Source organism: Bombina bombina, chromosome 6 (genome assembly GCF_027579735.1).
Source record: "Bombina bombina isolate aBomBom1 chromosome 6, aBomBom1.pri, whole genome shotgun sequence".
Lineage (NCBI taxonomy): Eukaryota > Metazoa > Chordata > Amphibia > Anura > Bombinatoridae > Bombina > Bombina bombina.
This window is the reverse complement of record NC_069504.1, coordinates 143,761,393-143,782,564: the sequence shown is the minus strand read 5'-3', so window position 1 is coordinate 143,782,564 and position 21,172 is coordinate 143,761,393. Positions and strand designations below refer to the sequence as shown.

The window sequence follows — 21,172 nt, the reverse complement described above, 5'->3', positions numbered from 1 at the left end:
ATCTGAACAAATGGGTGAGCCAATGACAAGAGGCATATTTGTGCATCCACCAGTCAGCACCTAGCTCCCAGTAGTGTATTGCTGATCCTGAGCCTACCTAGGTATGTTTTCAACAAAATATACCAAAAGAACAAAGTAAATTAGATAACTGAAGTAAATTGGAAAGCTTTTTTTCCAAATTATATGCTCTATCTGAACACACAAAAGAAAAATTTGGGGTTTCATGTCCCTTTAATATCCCTTCTGGGCAGTATAAAATACTATATAACATGCACCTACAGAGATGACTTCATAGTACAATATATACATGCAAAAATACATACAAGGGATTTCCCTAATTATAAAAATAATACTTTATTTTTAATACTATACATTTTAATTCGAGAATTATGCTAAATATGACTTGCAATATACACACGAAGCAGTGTATATAAATACATTTTGTGCCATTGCAGGACACTGATGTGCCCCAAGCATCCATATATCATTATGTACTAGTCTATCACTCCTAAACAGTGGTATACCTTTACAGTAGCTGCCTTACCTTGTTGAACCTGTCCACCAACTTTTTACAGGTCTGGCAGGAGTCTTTAATGGCTGTAGCTGGATGTGAGCAGAGCAGCATCAGGAGCCAGGCGGTCAAGTGCAAAGATACGATGCCAGTGCGGATTACCATAATTAGAGGACAGGAATCTGCCAATGGCTATAATATACTTATACAATGGGGTTTGTTGCTAAATTAAATTATATAAAAAGTGACAATACGTTTTATTATTACAAAAAGCCAGGTTGGTGTACTCTGCACATTTGATTCATTTTAGTATCATTTATGAGATGATCTCACACAAGCCGGCCTCTTGCTTCCGTGTCCGCCCCGAATCGCACTCTGCCGCATACTATTGGTTCTGATGTACCATCTATCAGGATGTGGACCAATGAGAGCTCGCCACGCGCGGGCCTATCAGCTAACCACGCGTACTGATTGAAAGTTCCCAGTCCGTGCCGTATTATTCTAGGAGGCGGGTGTAGGTGTCAGTGGCAGTGCAACTCAGCGAGGGTGACAACAAATAATATGTATAAGAAAACGTGTCACAAGTCAGCGTACAGAGGGCCACAACCCCTTGCAGAAAATAAGTTAAATGACATATTGCAAAATATGGTGTAGTGAAATATGCACTTCTGAAATACGGAGGTATTTTCTTATTTTAGAGTGCTGTATGTGACATTACGGGGAGCCGTACTCTCCGCCCTCTGATTCACTATAGGGAGTGGCTACAGTTAAACATGGCTGAGAGAAAGCGCTCTAGGAGACATGCTTTACTTCTCTGCCTTTTAATTGGCGTTGCTCTCCTCCATTTATTGGTTTGTCCTTTCACTAAAGTAGAGGAAAGTTTCAATTTGCAGGCAGCCCACGATATACTGTACCACAGGGAGAATCTGGACAAGGTAAAGCTGCTGCTGTTACAACCTGAGTGTAGTTGCAGCCTGCAGTACCTGATTTGTGTATTTCTTTTCTTTTGCAGTATGATCACCATGAGTTTCCCGGGGTCGTGCCCAGGACCTTCCTCGGTCCATTGTTTATTGCTGCACTGTCAGCACCTGGGGTGTATTTGCTGTCCCTGCTGGAAGTGTCCAAGTTTTATTCCCAACTCATAGGTATGCCCTGCAGGCTGCAGCATCCTCTAGGAGGTGTAGTAGGCAGTACTCTGTGCATTAGCTCACAACTGTGCTTCTTGTGAATGAGAACAAATTTAATTATCCCATCTATCTCTCCCCCCCTTTTTTGAAGGACCATTAGTGTTACTTGGGATAACCTCACTATGATGCCCATGTATTGTAAAATCTTTTTTACTTTCACTCAGTAGTGATGGCATACAGCTAGGCTAAAAACAGTCCACTGGCTGAGTGTGTGTTTTGCTACAATAAACATCCATATGGGTCACGTTACTTAAAGAACCACTAAATACAGTAGAAATGCATAAATACCAAGTGCATAATAAAAAAAAGCAATGCGATAACTCTGAATTTCATTTAAGCAGCAGTAGTTTTTTTTTTTTTAACAAATGTATTTCCCCCCATTTGCCAGCCCCCCCCCTGCATTATGTGACAACCATCAGCCAATCACAGAGTAGTATAGTTATACCCTTTGAACTTGTGTTCATGCTCAGTAGGAGCTGGTGCGTCAGAAATGGTGTATATAAAAATACCAAAATTTAATAGAAGTAAATTAGAAAGTATTTTAAAAATGCATGCTGTATCTGAATCATGAAAATTTAATTTTGACTTTAGTGCCCCTTTAAATGACCATGAAATACAGTAGATTTTAACCCCTTAACAACCGAGGACGTGCCAGGAACGTCCTACAAAAGAACACCCTTAACGATCAAGGACGTTCCTGGCACGTCCTCTAGTCTTTCAAGCGGTGGAAGCAATCCAGATCGCTTCCAGACGCTTTTATGGTATTGTAGTGATACTTCGATATTGAGGCATTCTGCAATAACATTTTTTTACAAACCAATGTAGAGAGAGCCACTCTGTGGCCCTCTCTGCACCGGTAGCAATGGTGCCGATTGAATATTCGTTGGTAGGTTGGAGCATTGGCGGGTGGGCGGCCCATCGCTACCTGGCATCCAGTTCCTGTTTGTGCAATGTGCACGCTGGGTGCCGAGAGTGTGTGTGTGTGTGGGGGGGGGGGGGGGGGGGGGCTGTGTGAGCGCGCAGCAACCACTTTCACCAATGAAAAAGAATAAAGAGGGGGGGGGGGGAATGCAAATCGGAGGATCGGGGAGAGGGAGGTTTTGAGGGGAGGCTGCTACACTACGAAAAAATTATATTAAAAAAAAAAAAAAAACAACAACTTTTTATTTGGGGGCAAAATGGGTACTGCCAGTACCCAAGATGGCAGCAAATAGGCAGTGGGGCAGGGTTAGAGTGCTGTTTGGGGGAGGTTGGGGGCTTAGGGGGGTCCATCAGAGCTACATATTTATTTTTTTAAATTAAAAAAATAAAAGCCTTTTATTTTAGTACTGGCAGACTTTCTGCCAGTACTCAACATGGCGGGGACAATTGTGGGGGAGGGAAGAGAGGTGTTTGGGAGGGATCAGGGGGTGGGATGTGTCAGGTGGTAGGCTGATCTCTACACTAAAGCTAAAATTAACCCTACAAGCTACCTAATTAACCCTTTCACTGCTGGGCATATTGCAAGTGTGGTGAGCAGTGGCATTTAGCGGCCTTCTAATTGCCAAAAAGCAACGCGAAAGCCATATATGTCTGCTATTTCTGAACAAAGGGGATCCCAGAGAAGCATTTATAACCATTTGTGCCATAATTGCACAAGCTGTTTGTAAATAATTTCAGTGAGAAACCTAAAGTTTGTGAAAAAAAAGAACGATTTTTTTTTTTATTTGATCGCATTTGGCGATGGAATGGTGGCATGAAATATACCAAAATGTGCCTAGATCAATACTTTGGGTTGTCTACTACACTACACTAAAATTAACTCTACAAGCTCCCTAATAAACCCCTTCTCTGCTGGGCATAATACACGTGTGGTGCGCAGCGGCATTTAGTGGCCTTCTAATTACCAAAAAGCAACGCCAAAGCCAAGTATATTTGATCACATTTGGCGGTGAAATGGTGGCATGAAATATACCCAAATGGGCCTAGATCAATACTTTGGGTTGTCTACTAAAAACAAATATATACATGTCATGGGTTATTCAGGGATTGCTGACAGATATCAGTGTTCCAATGTAACTATCGCTAATTTTGGGGGGGGGGGGGGGAATGGTTTGGAAATAGCAAAATGCTACTTGTATTTATTGCCCTACAAAAAGAATATGTAAACATTGGGTGTTTCTAAACTCAGGACAAAATTTAGAAACTATTTAGCATAGGGTTTTTTTTAGTAGTTGTAGATGTGTAACAGATTTTGGGGGTCAAAGTTAGAAAAAAGTGTGTGTTTTTTTTCATCATATTTTATATATTTTTTTATAGTAAATTATAAGATATGATGAAAATAATGGTATCTTTAGAAAGTCCATTTAATGGCGATAAAACAATATATAATATGTGTGGGTACAGTACATGAGTAAGAGGGAAATTACAGCTAAACACAAACACAGCAGAAATGCAAAAATACCCAGACGGTCAACAAATGGAAAAGTGCTCTGGTCACGAAGGGGTTAATAATTGACAAATACACAATAAAAAGACAAAACAATAGCATTTACTTTGAATTTGAAATGAGCAGTAGAATATTTTCTGCCAAATTTCGAAGTTAATTGAGTTTTCCCTCCCCATGTACCATTATATACTGTGCCCTTTTTCTTATGCTCAGTAGGAGCTGGAGCCTGAGAAAGTGTGTATATAAAAAGAATTTGCACGGTTTGGCCTCCGGTATAAACATCCGAAATAGACTCTGTTGCCTGTATAGAAGGATACTGTAAGGGCTGTACAGATACAATGATATTGTTTCTAAAAGTTACTTAGAAACAGTCTTTGCCATGCAGAGGGAAATCCCCCTACCACGCAAGACTTAAGCCACTCCCCCCAAATACCTGTTATGCTGCTTTTCCTTTATATACAATCCACCATCTTTGTTTAAGAGTTCTACAGATTCAAAGTTCACAGGTTTGGGGATTCTCCGGCTCTTCACTTGCTTCATGGTCGATCTCTTTTCTAATTAACCTTTACAGTTGTCTCTCATGAAGAGCAGGCAGCAAGACGTATGATTTGATGAAGCCCCATGTCCAGTCTGTAAGGGGCGAAACGCGTCAATGAAGGATTATAAATCTTAAACGCTACATCTTGCTGCTGGCTTTTCATGAGAGACCACTGTGAAGGTAAATTAGAAAAGAGATTGACCCATGAAATAAGTGAAGCGCATGTTTTATTGACACTGGAGTGCTCATATTGTATCAGCTGGTTAATGAGTTCTGAATATCATCTTCCCCAGTGACTTGATATCTGCCTTTTTGACAGCGTGTTAGTAACATGCTGTAAGATAACAAGATGGTATTGTTTTTAGGTCTCAAATATGATATGAAGTTAGCAGGATAGGGGCACTGCACTTATTTTACATGGTGTTTGGGCAAATATGTACCTTTTTCACTTTTTGTAATAAAATTATTTTCGGCCCTGTCAATGGAAGTGGTGCTTTTGTCATTCTTTAATATGTGAATATTGTAGCATATCATTCCTTTAAAATATTTTTCAATGCAGTTTAAAAAAAAGTACACAGTCTGTCCGATTGGGACATTTAGCGTGCTCCTGGCTGGATAAAGTTGTTGGCATGACCCAGATGGGTAACTAGCACTGCTAATTGGATCAGTGGCAGTTTCCGGTTAGAATTTTTGGGCCCAGAGCAGTACGTCTAATATGTGTTTAACCCTTTTGCAGTGTTTAAACACACAGAGGTGCAGGGTCTCTAGTCTTAAAATTAAATCTTAAGAATCAGAGCAAGTAATTTTTAAACTATTTTGGCCAGTTAAATCATTCCAAACTCATTAGTTCAGGAAAATTGACAGACCGTGCTTTCAAGTGAGAGCAGGGGGCAGACAAATGTTGGCAGTAGACAAACTAAGTTCTCTACTTCCTGGCCCCAAAGAAAATGCGGACGGGTTCCCTAATTGGGAACTCTGCCTTTCAAATGTTAAATAGGGTTATACTTTCAGAATATATCCATGCCATTCCAGATGAGCATGTGACCAGTGGTTGAATAGGGGTAGTATATAGGCATCCATTACAGGATGAAGCATCAGATCAACTATTAATTGATGAAATAGCCAGAATTACAATGAAGGACAAGGTTATAGTAAGGGGGGCTTTAATATGCCCTATGTAGACTGGGAACTTACAAACAGTGATATAGTATCTTGTCTGTGGGTGAGAACTTAGGCTGTATGGTTTAATATTCAGACAAAGGTATTGCGCAACCATGGTAAAACAAAAGTTTTACATTTTAGAACAGCTGATTTTTCTGACATGGGCAAATACCTAAACAATTCTCTGAAATGGATGGCACAGATTACAGTAGCACAAGAACGGTGGGGATATTTTTAAAATGCTATTCTAGATGCATCTAAACACTGTATTAGGCTTGTTTATAAAAGAAAACCAATATGGTTTTCAAAGAAAGTAGCACATGCAGTTAAGACAAAAAAGACAGTCTATAAAAAATTCAAACTCACTAGCTCAGAAAAGGATAAGGAAAATTGGAGAACCCAACAAAAAGATGGCAAAGAAAGCAGTTAATCAGGCTAAAGCTGGTGCAGAAGAGAAAATGGCACAGTCATTAAAAATGGTGACAAAACCTTCTTTAGATATATCAGTTAAAGAAGAAAACTAATGGAGGGATAGTAAGACTCAAGACTGATGATAGAGTAGTGGAAGGAGATAAACAAATAGCAAACTCTCCAAATGATTATTTTTGTTCAGTCTTACAACAGATTGTGAGTAGTACTTTTCTTTTTACAGAGTGAGAGGTTTCAAGGTCTTTATAAAAAATAAAAGTAAAAAAGGCTGTGGACCCATATAATCATCTAAGGTTTCTAAGAGAACTTTGATCCGTGATAGCCACTCCATTAGCTGATTTATTTAATCAGTGACTGTTAACAGTTGTTCCAAAAGACTGGAAAATTGCAAATGTGTAGTCCCTCTTCATAAAAAGGGTTTTGGGGATGATTCTGCTAATTAATTATAAACCAGTCAGTTTCACTTCAATGTCAGGGAAATTAATGGAAACTCTATTAAAGGAAAGACTTTTGTCTTACCTTCAGACAACTTAGAATTGACAGCATGGTTTTACTGATGAAAGATCATGTCATATTAATCTAATTGCTTTCTTTGACCATGTAACTAAATTAATAAACCAAGGAGGAGCCGTATATGTAGCGTATCTAGACTTTAGCAATTGACACTTACCCACACAAACTTATTCACAAAACACATTGTTTTGGAGAAGATGTTAAGGTTGTTAAGTAGTTAGAATGCTGGCTTAAGGATCAAAGGCAGAGGGTTTCATTAAATGAAGTACATTCAAATGAGGGGTCAGTTACTAGTGGTGTTCCTCAAGGGTCAGTTCTTGGGCCTGTTTTGTTTAACATATTCATTAGTGATGTTGGAAGTGGGCTCAAGAGGAAGCTTTGCTTGCTGATACAATTTTTTTTAACAGATTTGATGTTCCAGGAGGGGTGGATTAAATGAACAGTAATAAAAAATAAAAAAATGGAGGACAGGGCAAATGGGATATGAAATTGAATATTACCAAGAGCAAAATATGAGCAAACTTCAAAGGCCAATTATAGTCTCAATGGCACATTACTGATTGTACCTAAAGAAAAAAGAGACTTAGGAATGATTATTTCAGGTTATTTAAAATTTGGTACACAATGCAGCAGTGCAGCCAGTAAGCCAGTCAAATACTTGGGTTATTTGGAAGAGGTATTAGTATCAGAAATAGCAAAGTTCTTATGCCACTTTACAAATCACTAGTTAGGCCAAACCTGGAATACTGTGTATAGTTCTGGAGACCATATCTCCAGTTGGTTATAAATAAATGAGAAACTGTCCAAAGGAGGGCTACTAAAATAGTACACAGTCTGAAATATAAAACGTACAAAGAAAGACTTCATGACCTAAATATGCATAGTTTAGAGGAGAAAAGGGAAAGAAGTGACATGATAGAAACCTTCAAATATATAAAGGGACTTAATAAAGTGTGAGTTGAAAGCATTTTCCACAAAAAAACAAATGCCAAAACAATGGGTCACAATCTTAAGTTAGAGGGTAGCAGATTTAGGACAAATGTGAGAGAGAATTTTTTTTTTTTTACAGAAAAGGGTGGTGGATTTATGGAATAAACTTCCAATAGAGGTGGTAAAATAATTTTAAAAAATCCTGGGACATGCATAAGGCTATCCAAAGTAAAAAGTAACGTATAATGGGTAGACTTGAATGGGCCTTTTTTGTTCTTATTTACTGTCAATATGTTTCTAAGGAGCATATGATTGCTTGTTTGCTTCTGATTTGCTGGTAAATGTTTATCTGGAGCAATAAGAAAAAGAAACATACACAGCTTTGACTTTGCAGTGGTTAAGCGCATAGTAAACAGTGGGAATTTCATTAAAATAAAATTAAAGTTTGCTCATATTCATTATATCACTATGTATAATTACTTCTTGTGTATCCATTTTCTCAGGTATACATCAACAAGAAGGAATAATGTATAGCTGCAATATGGTTTAATTAGCACCTGAATAATATGTAGTCATGAGATAAGTGTGAGAGGAAATCAATTGTAACATCAGACTTTTCATAGGAGCCTCATTGTAGACACTGGATCATACTTTCATCTCCATTATATAATGACAGGGATCTATATATGGGTCTCTAATTAATAGCAGTGCCTGAAAGCTGATCAATATGTATGGATGTTTTATAATTCTGGTAGTTATATTACATATACATCTTGTATACCAATGAAATACAGTTAAAGGAACATGAAACACAAATTATTTCCTTAGTGCTTCAGATAGAAGTAAAATGGAATTGTTTAAAATTTTATATGCTTATCTACTTTTGTTCTTTTAGTATCCTTTGAAAATCATACATAGGCAGACTAAAGAGCATCAATGCACTAATGAGTGCTAGCTGCTTGATTGGTGGCTATTTCATTGGCTCACCTAATGTATTCGGCTATCTCTAGAGTCGTGCATTGCTGCTTCTTCAATAAAGGATACCAGGAGAATGAAGCAAATATGATGATAGAAGTAAATTGGAAAGTTGTTTCAAATTGCGTGAACTACCTGAATCATGTAAGGAAAATTTGGATTTTCATGTGCGATCTATTTTTTACAGTGCATTAACTAATTTTGCAGCCAGTGTATTAAGTAAGATGTGTGTAATCTTGTATATTTCGTTTTTTTGTATTTAAATAAACCCATTTGACTACACTGCGTTGTTTGCACTTAATAGTGTTTCTCTGTTTATTCCACAGTAAGAGGATGGTTGGGATTGACTGTTATTTTCACACTATGGAAATTACAAACACAAGTCCGTAAATGGTTTGGATCAACTGTATCTACATTCTTCTGCTTGATAACAGCCACCCAATTTCATGTTATGTTTTATAGTACGAGGACCCTTCCAAATGTACTTGCCCTTCCTGTAGGTGAGTATTTTCCCTCTGCTTTTACCTTTTTAAAAGAAATAAAATAGCATCTTATATTGCTTTTCTTACCTTTTTTTATAGTTTTAGAATTTTGCCATTTGTTCAGATGGCTTTACTGTACATTGATTTGAGAATGCATGCAGTGCAGTTTAAGTTCAAATTTTGGACTTTTTCTTTGACCGTACAGAATAATTTGAACACAAAATGATCTTGTCTACAATTCCTTTTTTGTTTTGTTTTTTGTAATAAATAAATAAAATAGAGCATGCTTAACAGTTGAAAAGCATATGCAGGTGAAAAAATATTAGATGCAGAGATAACTACTAGAAAAGGTCACATTATAAAAAAAAAAATATATATATATATATATATATATATATATATATATATATATATATATATATATATATATATATATATCAAAATGTCAAGTCCTAAGCTACTAGCCAGGACAAAATATTACTTCTAATCCCACCAACTACTTTACCCACCTCTTTGCATATGTTTGACCATTGTGAAACATTTCGGTATATTGTTTTTATTTTATACCATAACAAATTAAATAATGCTACCTACAGTAATAAATTAACAAAAGAAGTTCATAACATTTGGAAAAATCAACTAGAGGTTCTGGGGAAGACCGCTGGATGGAAAAATAAGTTGGTGAACATAGAGTGCAGAGAGTGCTGACTGTTATGGAAGGTCATAGCAGACCTGGAGATTTTTTATTTTTTTTAATAATTATCCTCTCCCTTCTTCTTTTTACGCTCTTTCTTTTTATTCTCTCATCTTTTCATTTTTCTCTCATGGGGTCCCTAGAGGAATAACATTTTCTTGCACATTCATGGATATATAATATCCCTTTAGATAATAGTTTTAGCACATAGCCCAAAATGTGTGTTTGTCAGTGCTGCAAATGGAATGTACATTCTTCAGATAGAATGTGCCAATTGTACTACTTACAACAAGCAACCAGACTTCAGACTCAACATTCACCAACTTTCACTCGCCACTGTTACGTTTCCACTCGCCAATGGCTAGTGGAAATTTTGAGCCGTGTGTGTTTATATCTCTTCGTGCAAAAAAATGCTGGTGTAAGGAACAGTGACTTAAGATTAAATGAAATGGCAGAAAAATTCAAAAGAGGCGGCTACCCAGAGGAATTGGTTATGGAACAATTAGAATATATCAAAGATAATGAGAAAAAACCCAAAAAAGAAAATACAAAAGACAACAGAATGATATTTGTGACACAGTACAACACCTTAGGACCAAAAATATCACGTATTATCAACAGATAGTGGCTCATACTCAGGGATTGTAATCCTCAAGTTGAGGATTTTAAAAACATCCCTATGACAGCTTAAAAAAAAACTAAAAATTTAAGAGATCTATTAGTGCGTGCTGATATAGGTAGTGAAAAAAAGATATCACAAACAAAAATAGGGTCAGATAATATAGGGTGTTATCCTTGCTTACACTGCAGTCATTGTAGCTCCATAATAAAAGGGAAAAATTTCTTTCATCCAACAAATGGAACTAAATATCCAATAAAAAACATTTAACATGCAGAAGCACATATGCCATATATCTGATTAAATGTCCATGTGCCAGAATTTATATCAGAGAAACGAGCAGGAAAGTCAGAACCAGGATTACTGAACATAAATCCAACATTAGGACCATAAATAGGGAAGCTCCTGTTTCCTGTCACTTCCTCTCCATGGGCCATAATATCAGTCAACTATGATTTCAGGTGATAGAACAAGTTGACAGACCCAGGAGAGGAGGTGACAGGGACCAATTATTAAAGAGGAGAGAAATGTTTTGGATAAATAAATTAAACACTCTCATACCACATGGTCTCAATAAGGATTTTGACTGGTCATTGTTCCTTTGATAAATAAATCAACATTGTAGCAATATCTGAAGTAGCATTTGATTCTGATTAAATAATGTGTATATGTTTGTTTTTAATGTAAATGTAACTAGTTGTTTTTAATAATCATGTGACAAATACAAAATAGAAGAGAAATATAAGTCTGAATTACCAACAAGTATTCAAACATTTTCAGAATATAAAGAAAAGGATTAAATATTTTGTTTTAGCACATGTAATTTTAATAATTGACCACAAGATGGCATAATTGTACAGACTGACAAATATTTGACAGGTATAAAAGGCACACCTGCACACTAATTAGTAGACATGATTAAGAACCAGGCTGTGGTTTGAAACATTGTTGTTTGTATGATGGACCCTATAAAGAGAAAATAAAGGTCTTTTAATTTTTTACTGGAGGCTGGAAAATTATTTATTTGAACATTGCATTGGGATTTGGCTGATCCTTTCCTGTGCCCCAGAACATTACCAGAGGTGCTGTCTTTCATTATAATATTTAAAGTAAGGAACAGTGACACAGCTCCCAAGTGTCCTGAGTTTTTAATATGTTAGAACATTTTTTATGGCTGTATTACTTGCATATAACTATGTATTTAATCCATGAAAGATGGCTTGAATTAAAACTTTGTAATGAGAGAACCCACACAGATCAAACAATTTGTTAATGTTAAGACAATGGGCCCATGTATTAAATGGTGTGCAGTCAGCGTCTCAATTTGAGAAGCTGTCTGCACGCTATGCTGCATACGGGCAGTGGATCTGTTCATCCACTGGCCAGTATGCAGCATTACACACTCCACTGAGTGTGTAATGCCGCCTCTTCAGTCATGCAAGAGAAGGGACTGTCAATCTCAGAGAGCAAGTGAATAAGCCAGGTCTAGGTGATTTCTCTCCTCCACCTCAGAGGTGGCGAAGAGTATAAAAAGCAGCGGTCTAATGACCACTGCTTCTTAAATTGCGGAAAGTGGTCTCGCATGTGCGAACCTTCCCTGGAAGGGCTCCGGAGCAGCTTACGCTGCTGCGTACAAGAAGCCTAATGTGTTTTGATTTTTTTAACGAAGGGCTCAAAATTCTGTTACTTAGGTTTTTCAAAATGCAGCAAATTTACCTAATTTTGCTATTTGATTTGCAGGTTACATAATTTCTTTTTTGACATTGGACAAAGCACTATGTCAACGCTAAACACCTGATAACCTGTTAACTTTGTTTAAAATATTACATAGAGGAGATGTTGCACCTCCTGAAGGGCATAGAGCAAGGAAGAAACCCCCTCTATAGAGGATAAAATGGCTACATCTCCTATGATCATCCTTTTCCAAACCCATGAACATCCACTACAACAATTTCCCTTTCAGGGAACTGATTACATACGCAAGCACCCTAAAGGTGGACATTAGTTACCACATGGTTAATCAAGTGATAGAAAGATCAACATTTAATTGTGTATGGGTGCATTTCAATTGTAAATACAAGCATTTTGCAATTAACTTCCTTTAGCAAAAGTTGTTACAGTTTTCCAGCAGCATATGTACATATTTTTCTTGAGTGTCCCATGCACCAGCATTCAAACACCAATCTTTCTTAGAAAGTCAGCATTGACTTTCCATTTTTAACTTTGTATAAATATTTAAATTGTTTCACTTTCATTTAGGGTAAATTATCACAGTATTGTAGAAAAGTTTTTTTTTGATTGTAGTGCTGTAGATCATGGTAATGATTAAAATATCTTCTGATTCATCTGTGTGTGTGGGGGGGGGGGGGGGGGGCTGCCTATAAGACTGCTCTCAAGTGCACTTGGTTGTCAGCCACTCTGAGCACTCTATATATGACTATTATCTCTGCATAGTTGCTTTAAGTGATCATTTGCAGCAATATACCTGAGGCTGCAGGAACAACTGAGCTGAACCTACAATGCAGAAGTCTTTTTATGGGTACTGAGTTGTGGATTTTAGTCTCTATGGTAACATGACACCCTGTATTTGTCGAGTACTGTAGTAAAAGTGTGTCACAATATTTAGAGCTTACAGTATATTTCTTGTATTTCTGATCTTTTTGTTTTCTCCCCAAGTTGTACTAGCTATTGTAGCTTGGATGAAGCAGAAGAATGGGCAGTTTATATGGCTTTCTGCATTAGCCATCATTATGTTCAGATCTGAACTGTGCATGTTCCTCGGACTTCTTTTGCTGGTGGCCCTAATGAGAAAAAGGATTTCAGTCTTTAGCATTCTGTGCCATGCAGTCCCAGCTGGATTTGTGTGGATGGGTAAGTTGTTGTTGTGTTTAGGCTTGCTTATAACTTATACATATTCATGATCTAAACATGTTTACACAAGATATAATTCTATTCCTGTTGTTGGCATTTTTGGAACAAAGAGTAAATTTGACACCACCACCTCTCTTGCAGTAAGGAACAAAATGTCAGCCATCCCAACATGGCACTTTTTCTCTCTGCATCTCCTGGCTTAGGCAAGACAGTCTGGAACAGATATTGCTGCTCTTTGTAAGCTTCAAAGCACCAACACTAAACATTACCCTAACATCGTTACTGGTTATCCCGTCCACCAGCCCTAGTAAACAGAACTATAACACTCTTTCTCCATTCTGATTTTCTAGGAGAAAATGTTGGGAGCTATGAACTGTTAAATGTATTTCCAATTAAACAACAATAGAGAACAGCCTTAAAGGGACATGAAACCCCAATTTTTTCTTTCATGACTCAGGGAGAGCATGCAAATTTAAACAACTCTCCAATTTACGTCTATTATCTAATTTGCTTTGTTCTCTTGGTAGCCTTTGTTAAAGAGCATATCTAGGTAGGCTCAGGAGCTGCTGATTGGTGGCTGAACATGTATGCCTCATGTTATTGGCTCACCCCATGTGCATTGCTGTTTTTTCAACAAAAGACACAAAGAGAATGAAGCAAATTAGATTATAATATTAATAGTGAGAAGCAAATTGGAAAGTTTAAAATTGTATTCTCTATATGAATCGTCAAAGAAAAATTTTGGGTTTCATATCAATTTAAAGCAACCATAAATAATTTGAGATTGTAATTTGAGAAGGTGAATGCTCGTGCCATTCAAATCTTTTTGTAGTTGGATTGATTCTTGTGAAAGGTCACCACACTAAGATCTGGATTTTAATTTAATATTGGCTTAAATGGTTTCTGGGTGGTCAGTAAAATCATCCTAGTACTGTACCGATTAACTTCTAGTTTCTATTGAGGTGGTAAAGTTTGGAAACTGGTGGTAAAAAAAAATCTCCATTGACTTTAATGAAGATAATGTTTTTCCAAACTTTACCACTTCAATGGAAACTAGGCCTAAATTGGTTCAGGGGAGTACACTGCATATGATAAAACAAGTATCCCTGGTTCTGTTTTCAGAACAACAACAAAAGGTTCTTAACACTTTGCTACCGTGAATTTCAGAGAAAAACTTGCCCAAACTACTGAACACTTTTTAGCATTTTTACTATCACTCAATTTAAACAAAAATAGAGCCTTATTCTTTGATTTACCTATGAAACTATATGTATATATATATTTTTTAAAGTAGACAACCCAAGGCATTGATCAAGACCGATTTTGGTATATTTGATGCAACTATGTGGCCGGCATATACGATCATTTTTATAAAAAAAAAGTTAACATATTCATAAAATTTGGGGGGTTCTCACTGAAATGAACACACAACTAATGCAGTTATATAACAAATGGTTATAAAAACATCTTTGGGATCCCCTTTGTCCAGAAATAGCAGACACCCATGACTTTGGCATTCTTTTTTGGCAATTGGAAGGCCGCTAATTGCAGCTGTGCACCACACCTCTAAAATTACTTAAAGGGACAGTCTACAATATAATTGTTATTGTTTTAAAAGATACATAATCCCTTTATTACCATTTATCCAGTTTTGCATAAGCAACAGTTATATTAATATACTTTTTACTAGTGATGGACCGAAATGGAAATTCTGGACCGAAACCGAACCCAAAAATCCAGGATGCACTTGGCCCAAAACCGATACCGAAAATGTATTTTTTTTCAAATATTTTTATTTATTTATTTAGTTTTTTTTGCATAATTAGACTATTTAATGAATGAATCTGAATTGAAAACCTTCAAGCCAATAAAAAAAGCCCACACTTTTATTGAAAGTAACAAAAATATCTTAAAACAATAATATGCTACACAATAATTTTACCAAGAAAAAAACATGCAAAAAATGATAATGCCATTTTCGGCCAAAATGTTTCTGCGATGAAAATTTCGGTGCATCCCTACTTAAAACAATATTAAATATCAATATACTGTATTATTCTTTATTTAGTTCTATGTAACAGAATCAGATTTAACAGTTTTTTTTTTTACCAATTATTCAAATAAAGTATAGTCATAGAAAACTCATTATATGCAAAACAGTAAGTCAAGTAATGAACTTAAACAGTAGCTCTAGGGTAGCATCAAATTTGAAACATGCTACACAATAATTTTACCGAAAATAACAGGCAAAAAAACCGAAATAGCCAAAAATGCAATTTTCGTCCGAAAAGTTTCTGCGGCGGAAATTTCGGTGCATCCCTACTTTTTACCTCTGTGATAACTTTGTATCTAAGCATCTTCTGACAGCCCCTGATCACATGACTTATCTTTATGGCCCACATGAACTTTCAGTCTATTGTTGTGAAAAGCAATTTAAAAAGCATGTGACAAGAGGCAGCCTTTAAGGGCTTAGAAATTAGCATATGAATATACCTAGGCTTAGTTTCAACTAAGAATACCAAGATAAAGCAAATTTGAGGATAAAAGTAAATTGGAAAGTTGATTAGAATTACAAGTCCTATCTGAATATTGAAAGTTTAATTTTGACTAGACTGTCCTTTTAACCCCTTAGTGACCACAGCACTTTTCAATTTTCTGACCGTTTGGGACCAGGGCTATTTTTACATTTATGCGGTGTTTGTGTTTAGCTGTAATTTTTTTCTTACTCATTTATTCTACCCACACATATTATATACCGTTTTTCTCACCAATAAATTGACTTTCTAAAGATACCATTATTTTCATCATATCTTATCATTTTTAAAACAAAAAATTAATAAAATGATGAAAAAATTGAAAAAAACTTTTTTTTTCTAACTTTGACCCTTAAAATCTGTTACTCATCTACAACCACCAAAAAACACCAATGCTAAATAGTTTCTAAATGTACTCCTGAGTTTAGAAATTCCCAATGTTTACATGTTCTTAGTTTGTTTGTTTTTTGCAAGTTATAGGGCAATAAGTACAAGTAGCACTTTGCTATTTCCAAACCATTTTTTTTTTCATCAAAATTAGCGCTAGTTACATTGGAACACTAATATCTCTCAGGAATCCCTGAATAACCCTTCACATGTATATATTTTTTAAAAGAAGACAACCTAAGGTATTTAAACTTGGGGTATTTTGACTCTTTTCATGCAACCATTTTACCACCAATCTATGCCAAAATGGTGATTTTTTTTTAACAAAATAGCAATTTAAGAATACATTTACTGAAAATGTTAAAGGTTACTGCCAAATTACACCCCAATATGTGTTCAGCAACATCTCCTAAATTCAATGATACCTCCGATGTATAGGTGTGTCGGGTTCTCTGGGGGCTAAAAGACCTTATTTTTAGTGGGCGCATTCCAGTTTTCCAACTTGGAATTTTCACATCTGTCATGCACCCATGTCCTATTTGGGGCATTTCTGAAGCCGACCAATGTAATTTACCCCATCAAACCACATGTTTTTGAAAAGTAGACAACCTAGGGTATTTGAAAACATAATTTATGTAAGAACTTTCTGATAAATTAATTTCTTTCATATTGGCAAGAGTCCATGAGCTAGTGACGTATGAGATATACAATCCTACCAGGAGGGGCAAAGTTTCCCAAACCTCAAAATGCTTATAAATACACCCCTCACCACACCCACAATTCAGTTTAACGAAAAGCCAAGTAGTGGGGTGATAAAGAAAGGAGTAAAAAGCATCAACAAAGGAATTTGGAAATTATTGTGCTTTATACAAAAAAAACATAACCACCATAAAAAGGGTGGGTCTCATGGACTCTTGCCAATATGAAAGAAATTAATTTATCAGGTAAGTTCTTACCTATGCATGGGGGCCATGGGTGTACTCAGGGGGCCTTGCAGAAAACAATCTGGAGTGTTTTTTTGCAATAACTTACAACAGACTCTCCTAAATCATAGTTAAAAAGCAATGTGTGTATAAAAATGAAAATTACAAAAAAATTACCACCATATACTTTCTCCAATTTTTTTGGCTAAAACGGTTGCATCAAAGCACACCATATACAATACCTTAGGGTGTAAACATTTCAAATATATACACTCTTATGGCAATAAATAAAACTGGGGTATGTGATAGATCCCAAACTAAAGATAGGCCTATCAGAAGAAATACTCCCGCTTTTAACTCAAATTAACTAAAAAAAAGTCATAAAATTGTAACAGAATCTTCCCAAAACCCTGGCAAACCTATGCATGGGGGGCATAGGTGTACTCAGGAGGTCTTGCAGAAAACAACCTGAAGTGTTTTCTTGCAATAACTTACAGCAGGCTCTCCTAAATCATAGCCAAATAGCAATGTGTGTGTAAAAATAAAAAAATACAACCACACACCTCCAATTTTTTTTGGCTAAAACAGTTGCATCAAAGGCATCAAAACACCCCATATTCAATACCTTGGGGTCTCAACTTCTGAAATATATGCATGTTCATGGCGAGCAAATAAATTGGGATATGTAAAAAGGCCCCCCAAAAGAAGATAGTCAAAGAAGATGTTAAATTTTAAAAAATCAAACATGTCAGAAGTTTGGCATTGCAAACCCCAAACAACCCAACAAACCTACGCATAGGTGGTATCACTGAGAACTGAGAATCCATGCCTAAATACAATGTATGTGAAAAAGAACACAAAAAAATGACTACCCAAAAGTTTGACAAAAAATGGTGGTTGAATTAGTGCATGGAAAGTGTTAAAATACCAGCATTTCTTTCATGTAATTGGCAAGAGTCCATGAGCTAGTGACGTATGGGATAGTAATACCCAAGATGTGGAACTCCACAGAAGAGTCACTAGTGAGGGAGGGATAAAAATAACAGCCTTTTTCTGCTGAAAAAATTAATCCACAACCCAAAATATAAGTTTATTCTCATAAATGAAAAGAAAAAAACTTAAACATAAGCAGAGGAATCAAACTGAAACAGCTGCCTGAAGAACTTTTCTACCAAAAACTGCTTCCGAGGAAGCAAATACATCAAAACGGTAGAATTTAGTAAATGTATGCAAAGAAGACCAAGTTGCTACTTTGCAAATCTGATCAACTGAAGCTTCATTCTTAAAAGCACACGAAGTGGAGACTGATCTAGTAGAATGAGCTGTAATTCTCTGAGGTGGGGCCTGACCTGACTCCAAATAAGCCTGATGAATCAAAAGCTTTAACCAAGATGCCAAGGAAATGGCAAAAGCCTTCTGACCTTTCCTAGAACCAGAAAAGACAACAAATAGCCTAGAAGTCTTCCTGAAGTCTTTAGTAGCTTCAACATAATATTTCAAAGCTCTTACAACATCCAAAGAATGTAAGGATCTCTCCAAAGAATTCTTAGGATTAGGACACAAAGAAGGAATAACAATTTCTCTATTAATGTTGTTAGAATTCACAACTTTAGGTAGAAATTTAAATGAAGTCAGCAAAACTGCCTTATCCTGATTCCTGATGGAAAATCAGAAAATGAGATTCACAAGAAAGAGCAGATAATTCGGAAACTCTTCTAGCAGAAGAGATTGCCAAAAGGAACAACACTTTCCAAGAAAGTAGTTTAATGTCCAAAGAATGCATAGGATCAAACGGAGGAGCCTGTAAAGCCTTTAAAACCAAATTAAGACTCCAAGGAGGAGAGATTGATTTAATGACAGGCTTGATACAAAATAAAGCCTGTACAAAACAGTGAATATCAGGAAACTTAGCAATCTTTCTGTGAAATAAAACAGAAAGAGCAAAGAGTTGACCCTTCAAGGAACTTGCAGACAAAACATTTATCCAAACCATCCTGAAGAAACTGTAAAATTCTAGGAATGCTAAAAGAATGCCAGGAGAATTTATGAGAACAACACCATGAAATATAAGTCTTCCAAACTCGATAATAAGCCTGTAACATAGTATTAATCACTGAGTCAGAGAAACCTCTATGACTAAGCACTAGGCGTTCAATTTACATACCTTCAAATTTAATTATTTGAGATCCTAATGGAAAAACGGACCTTGAGACAGAAGGTCTGGTCTTAAAGGAAGTGGCCAAGGTTGGCAACTGGACATCTGAACAAGATCTGCATACCAAAACCTGTGAGGCCATGCTGGAACTACCAGCAACACAAACGATCGTTCCATGATGATCTTGGAAATCATTCTTGGAAGAAGAACTAGAGGCAGGAAGCTATAAGCAGGTTGGTAACACCAAGGAACTGCTAACGCATCCACTGTCTCCGCCGGAGGATCCCTGGACCTGGACAGGTACCTGGGAAGTTTCTTGTTTAGATGGGAATCAGATCTATTTCTGGAAGACCCCACATCTGAACAATCTGAAAAAACACCTCTGGATGGAGCGACCACTTCCCCGGATGTAAAGTCTGACAGCTGAGATAATCCGCTTCCCAATTGTCTACACCTGGGATATGAACCGCAGAAATTAGACAGGAGTTGGAATCCGCCCAAGAAAGTATCCGAGATACTTCTTTCATAGCTTGGGGACTGTGAGTCCCACCCTGATGATTGACATATGCCACAGTTGTGATATTGTCTGTCTGAAAACAAATTAACGGTTCTCTCTTCAATAGAGGCCAAACCTGAAGAGCCCTGAAAATAGCACAGAGTTCTAAAATATTGATTGGTAAACTCGCCTCTTGAGATTTCCAAATCTTGTGCTGTCAGAGATCCCCAGACAGCTCCCCAACCAGAAAGACTTGCATCTGTTGTGATCACAGTCCAGGATGTACGAACAAAAGAGGCACCTTGAACTATACGATGGTGATCTAACCACCAAGTCAGAGAGAGTCGAACATTGGGATTTAAGGATGTTAATTGTATCTTTGTATAATCCCTGCACCATTGATTCAGCATACAAAGCTGGAGAGGTCTCATATGAAAACGAGCAAAGGGGATCACGTCCGATGCTGTCAGTCATGACACCTAAAACTTCCATGCACATAGCCACTGAAGGGAATGATTGAGACTGAAGGTTCCGACAAGCTGAAACCAATTTTAATAGTCTCTTGTCTGTAAGAGACCGTCATGGACACTGAATCTATCTGGAAACTTAAAAAGGTGACCCTTGTCTGAGGAATGAAAGAACTTTTTGGTAAATTGATGCATCAACCGTGCCTTTGAAGAAACACTAGTTGATTCGTGTGAGAATCTGCAGAATGTAAAGACTGAGCTAGTACCAAGATATCGTCCAAATAAGGAAACGCAGCAATACCCTGTTCTCTGATTACAGAGAGTAGGGCACCGAGAACCTTTGAAAAGGTTCTAAGAGCTGTCGCTAGGCCAAATGGAAGAGCGACAAATTGGTAATGCTTGTCTAGAAAAGAGAATCTCAAAAACTGATAGTGGTCTGGATGAATCAGAATATGAATATATGCATCCTGTAAGTCTATTATGGACATATAATGACCTTGTTGAACAAAAGGCAGAATAGTCCTTATAGTCACCATTTTGAAAGTTGGCACTCTTACAAAACAAATCAAAATTTTCAGATCCAGATCTGGCCTGAATGAATTTTCTTTCTTTGGGACAATGAATAGATTTGAATAAAACCCCAGACCCTGTTCCTGAAACGGAACTGGCATGATTACCCTTGAAAGCTCTAGGTCTGAAACACACTTCAGAAAAGCCTAAGCCTTTACTGTATTTGCTGGGATGCATGAGAGAAAAAAATCTTCTCACAGGAGGTTTTACTCTGAATCCTATTCGGTACCCTTGAGAAACAATACTCTGAATCCATTGATTTTGGACAGAATCTTCCCAAATACTTTGGAAAAATCTTAATC

General features: G+C 36.7%; 2 protein-coding genes across 2 annotated transcripts in view; one reads left to right on the top strand and one right to left on the bottom strand.

The window, feature by feature from the left end:
• CRELD2 (cysteine rich with EGF like domains 2) overlaps positions 1-862 on the bottom strand; it is an 87,990-nt gene extending 87,128 nt beyond the window's left edge. Inside the window, exon 1 of the mRNA XM_053716628.1 lies at positions 545-862. Within this exon, the coding sequence (XP_053572603.1) occupies positions 545-676 (132 nt within the window). The 5' untranslated portion in view covers positions 677-862. The remainder of the gene's footprint in view (positions 1-544) is intronic.
• A 158-nt stretch (positions 863-1,020) lies between these two features.
• Positions 1,021-21,172, top strand: part of ALG12 (ALG12 alpha-1,6-mannosyltransferase) — a 115,933-nt gene continuing 95,781 nt past the window's right edge. The window contains exons 1-4 of the mRNA XM_053716627.1: positions 1,021-1,446; positions 1,524-1,656; positions 8,999-9,172; positions 13,144-13,338. Coding sequence (XP_053572602.1) covers positions 1,285-1,446; positions 1,524-1,656; positions 8,999-9,172; positions 13,144-13,338 — 664 coding nt within the window. The 5' untranslated portion in view covers positions 1,021-1,284. The remainder of the gene's footprint in view (positions 1,447-1,523; positions 1,657-8,998; positions 9,173-13,143; positions 13,339-21,172) is intronic.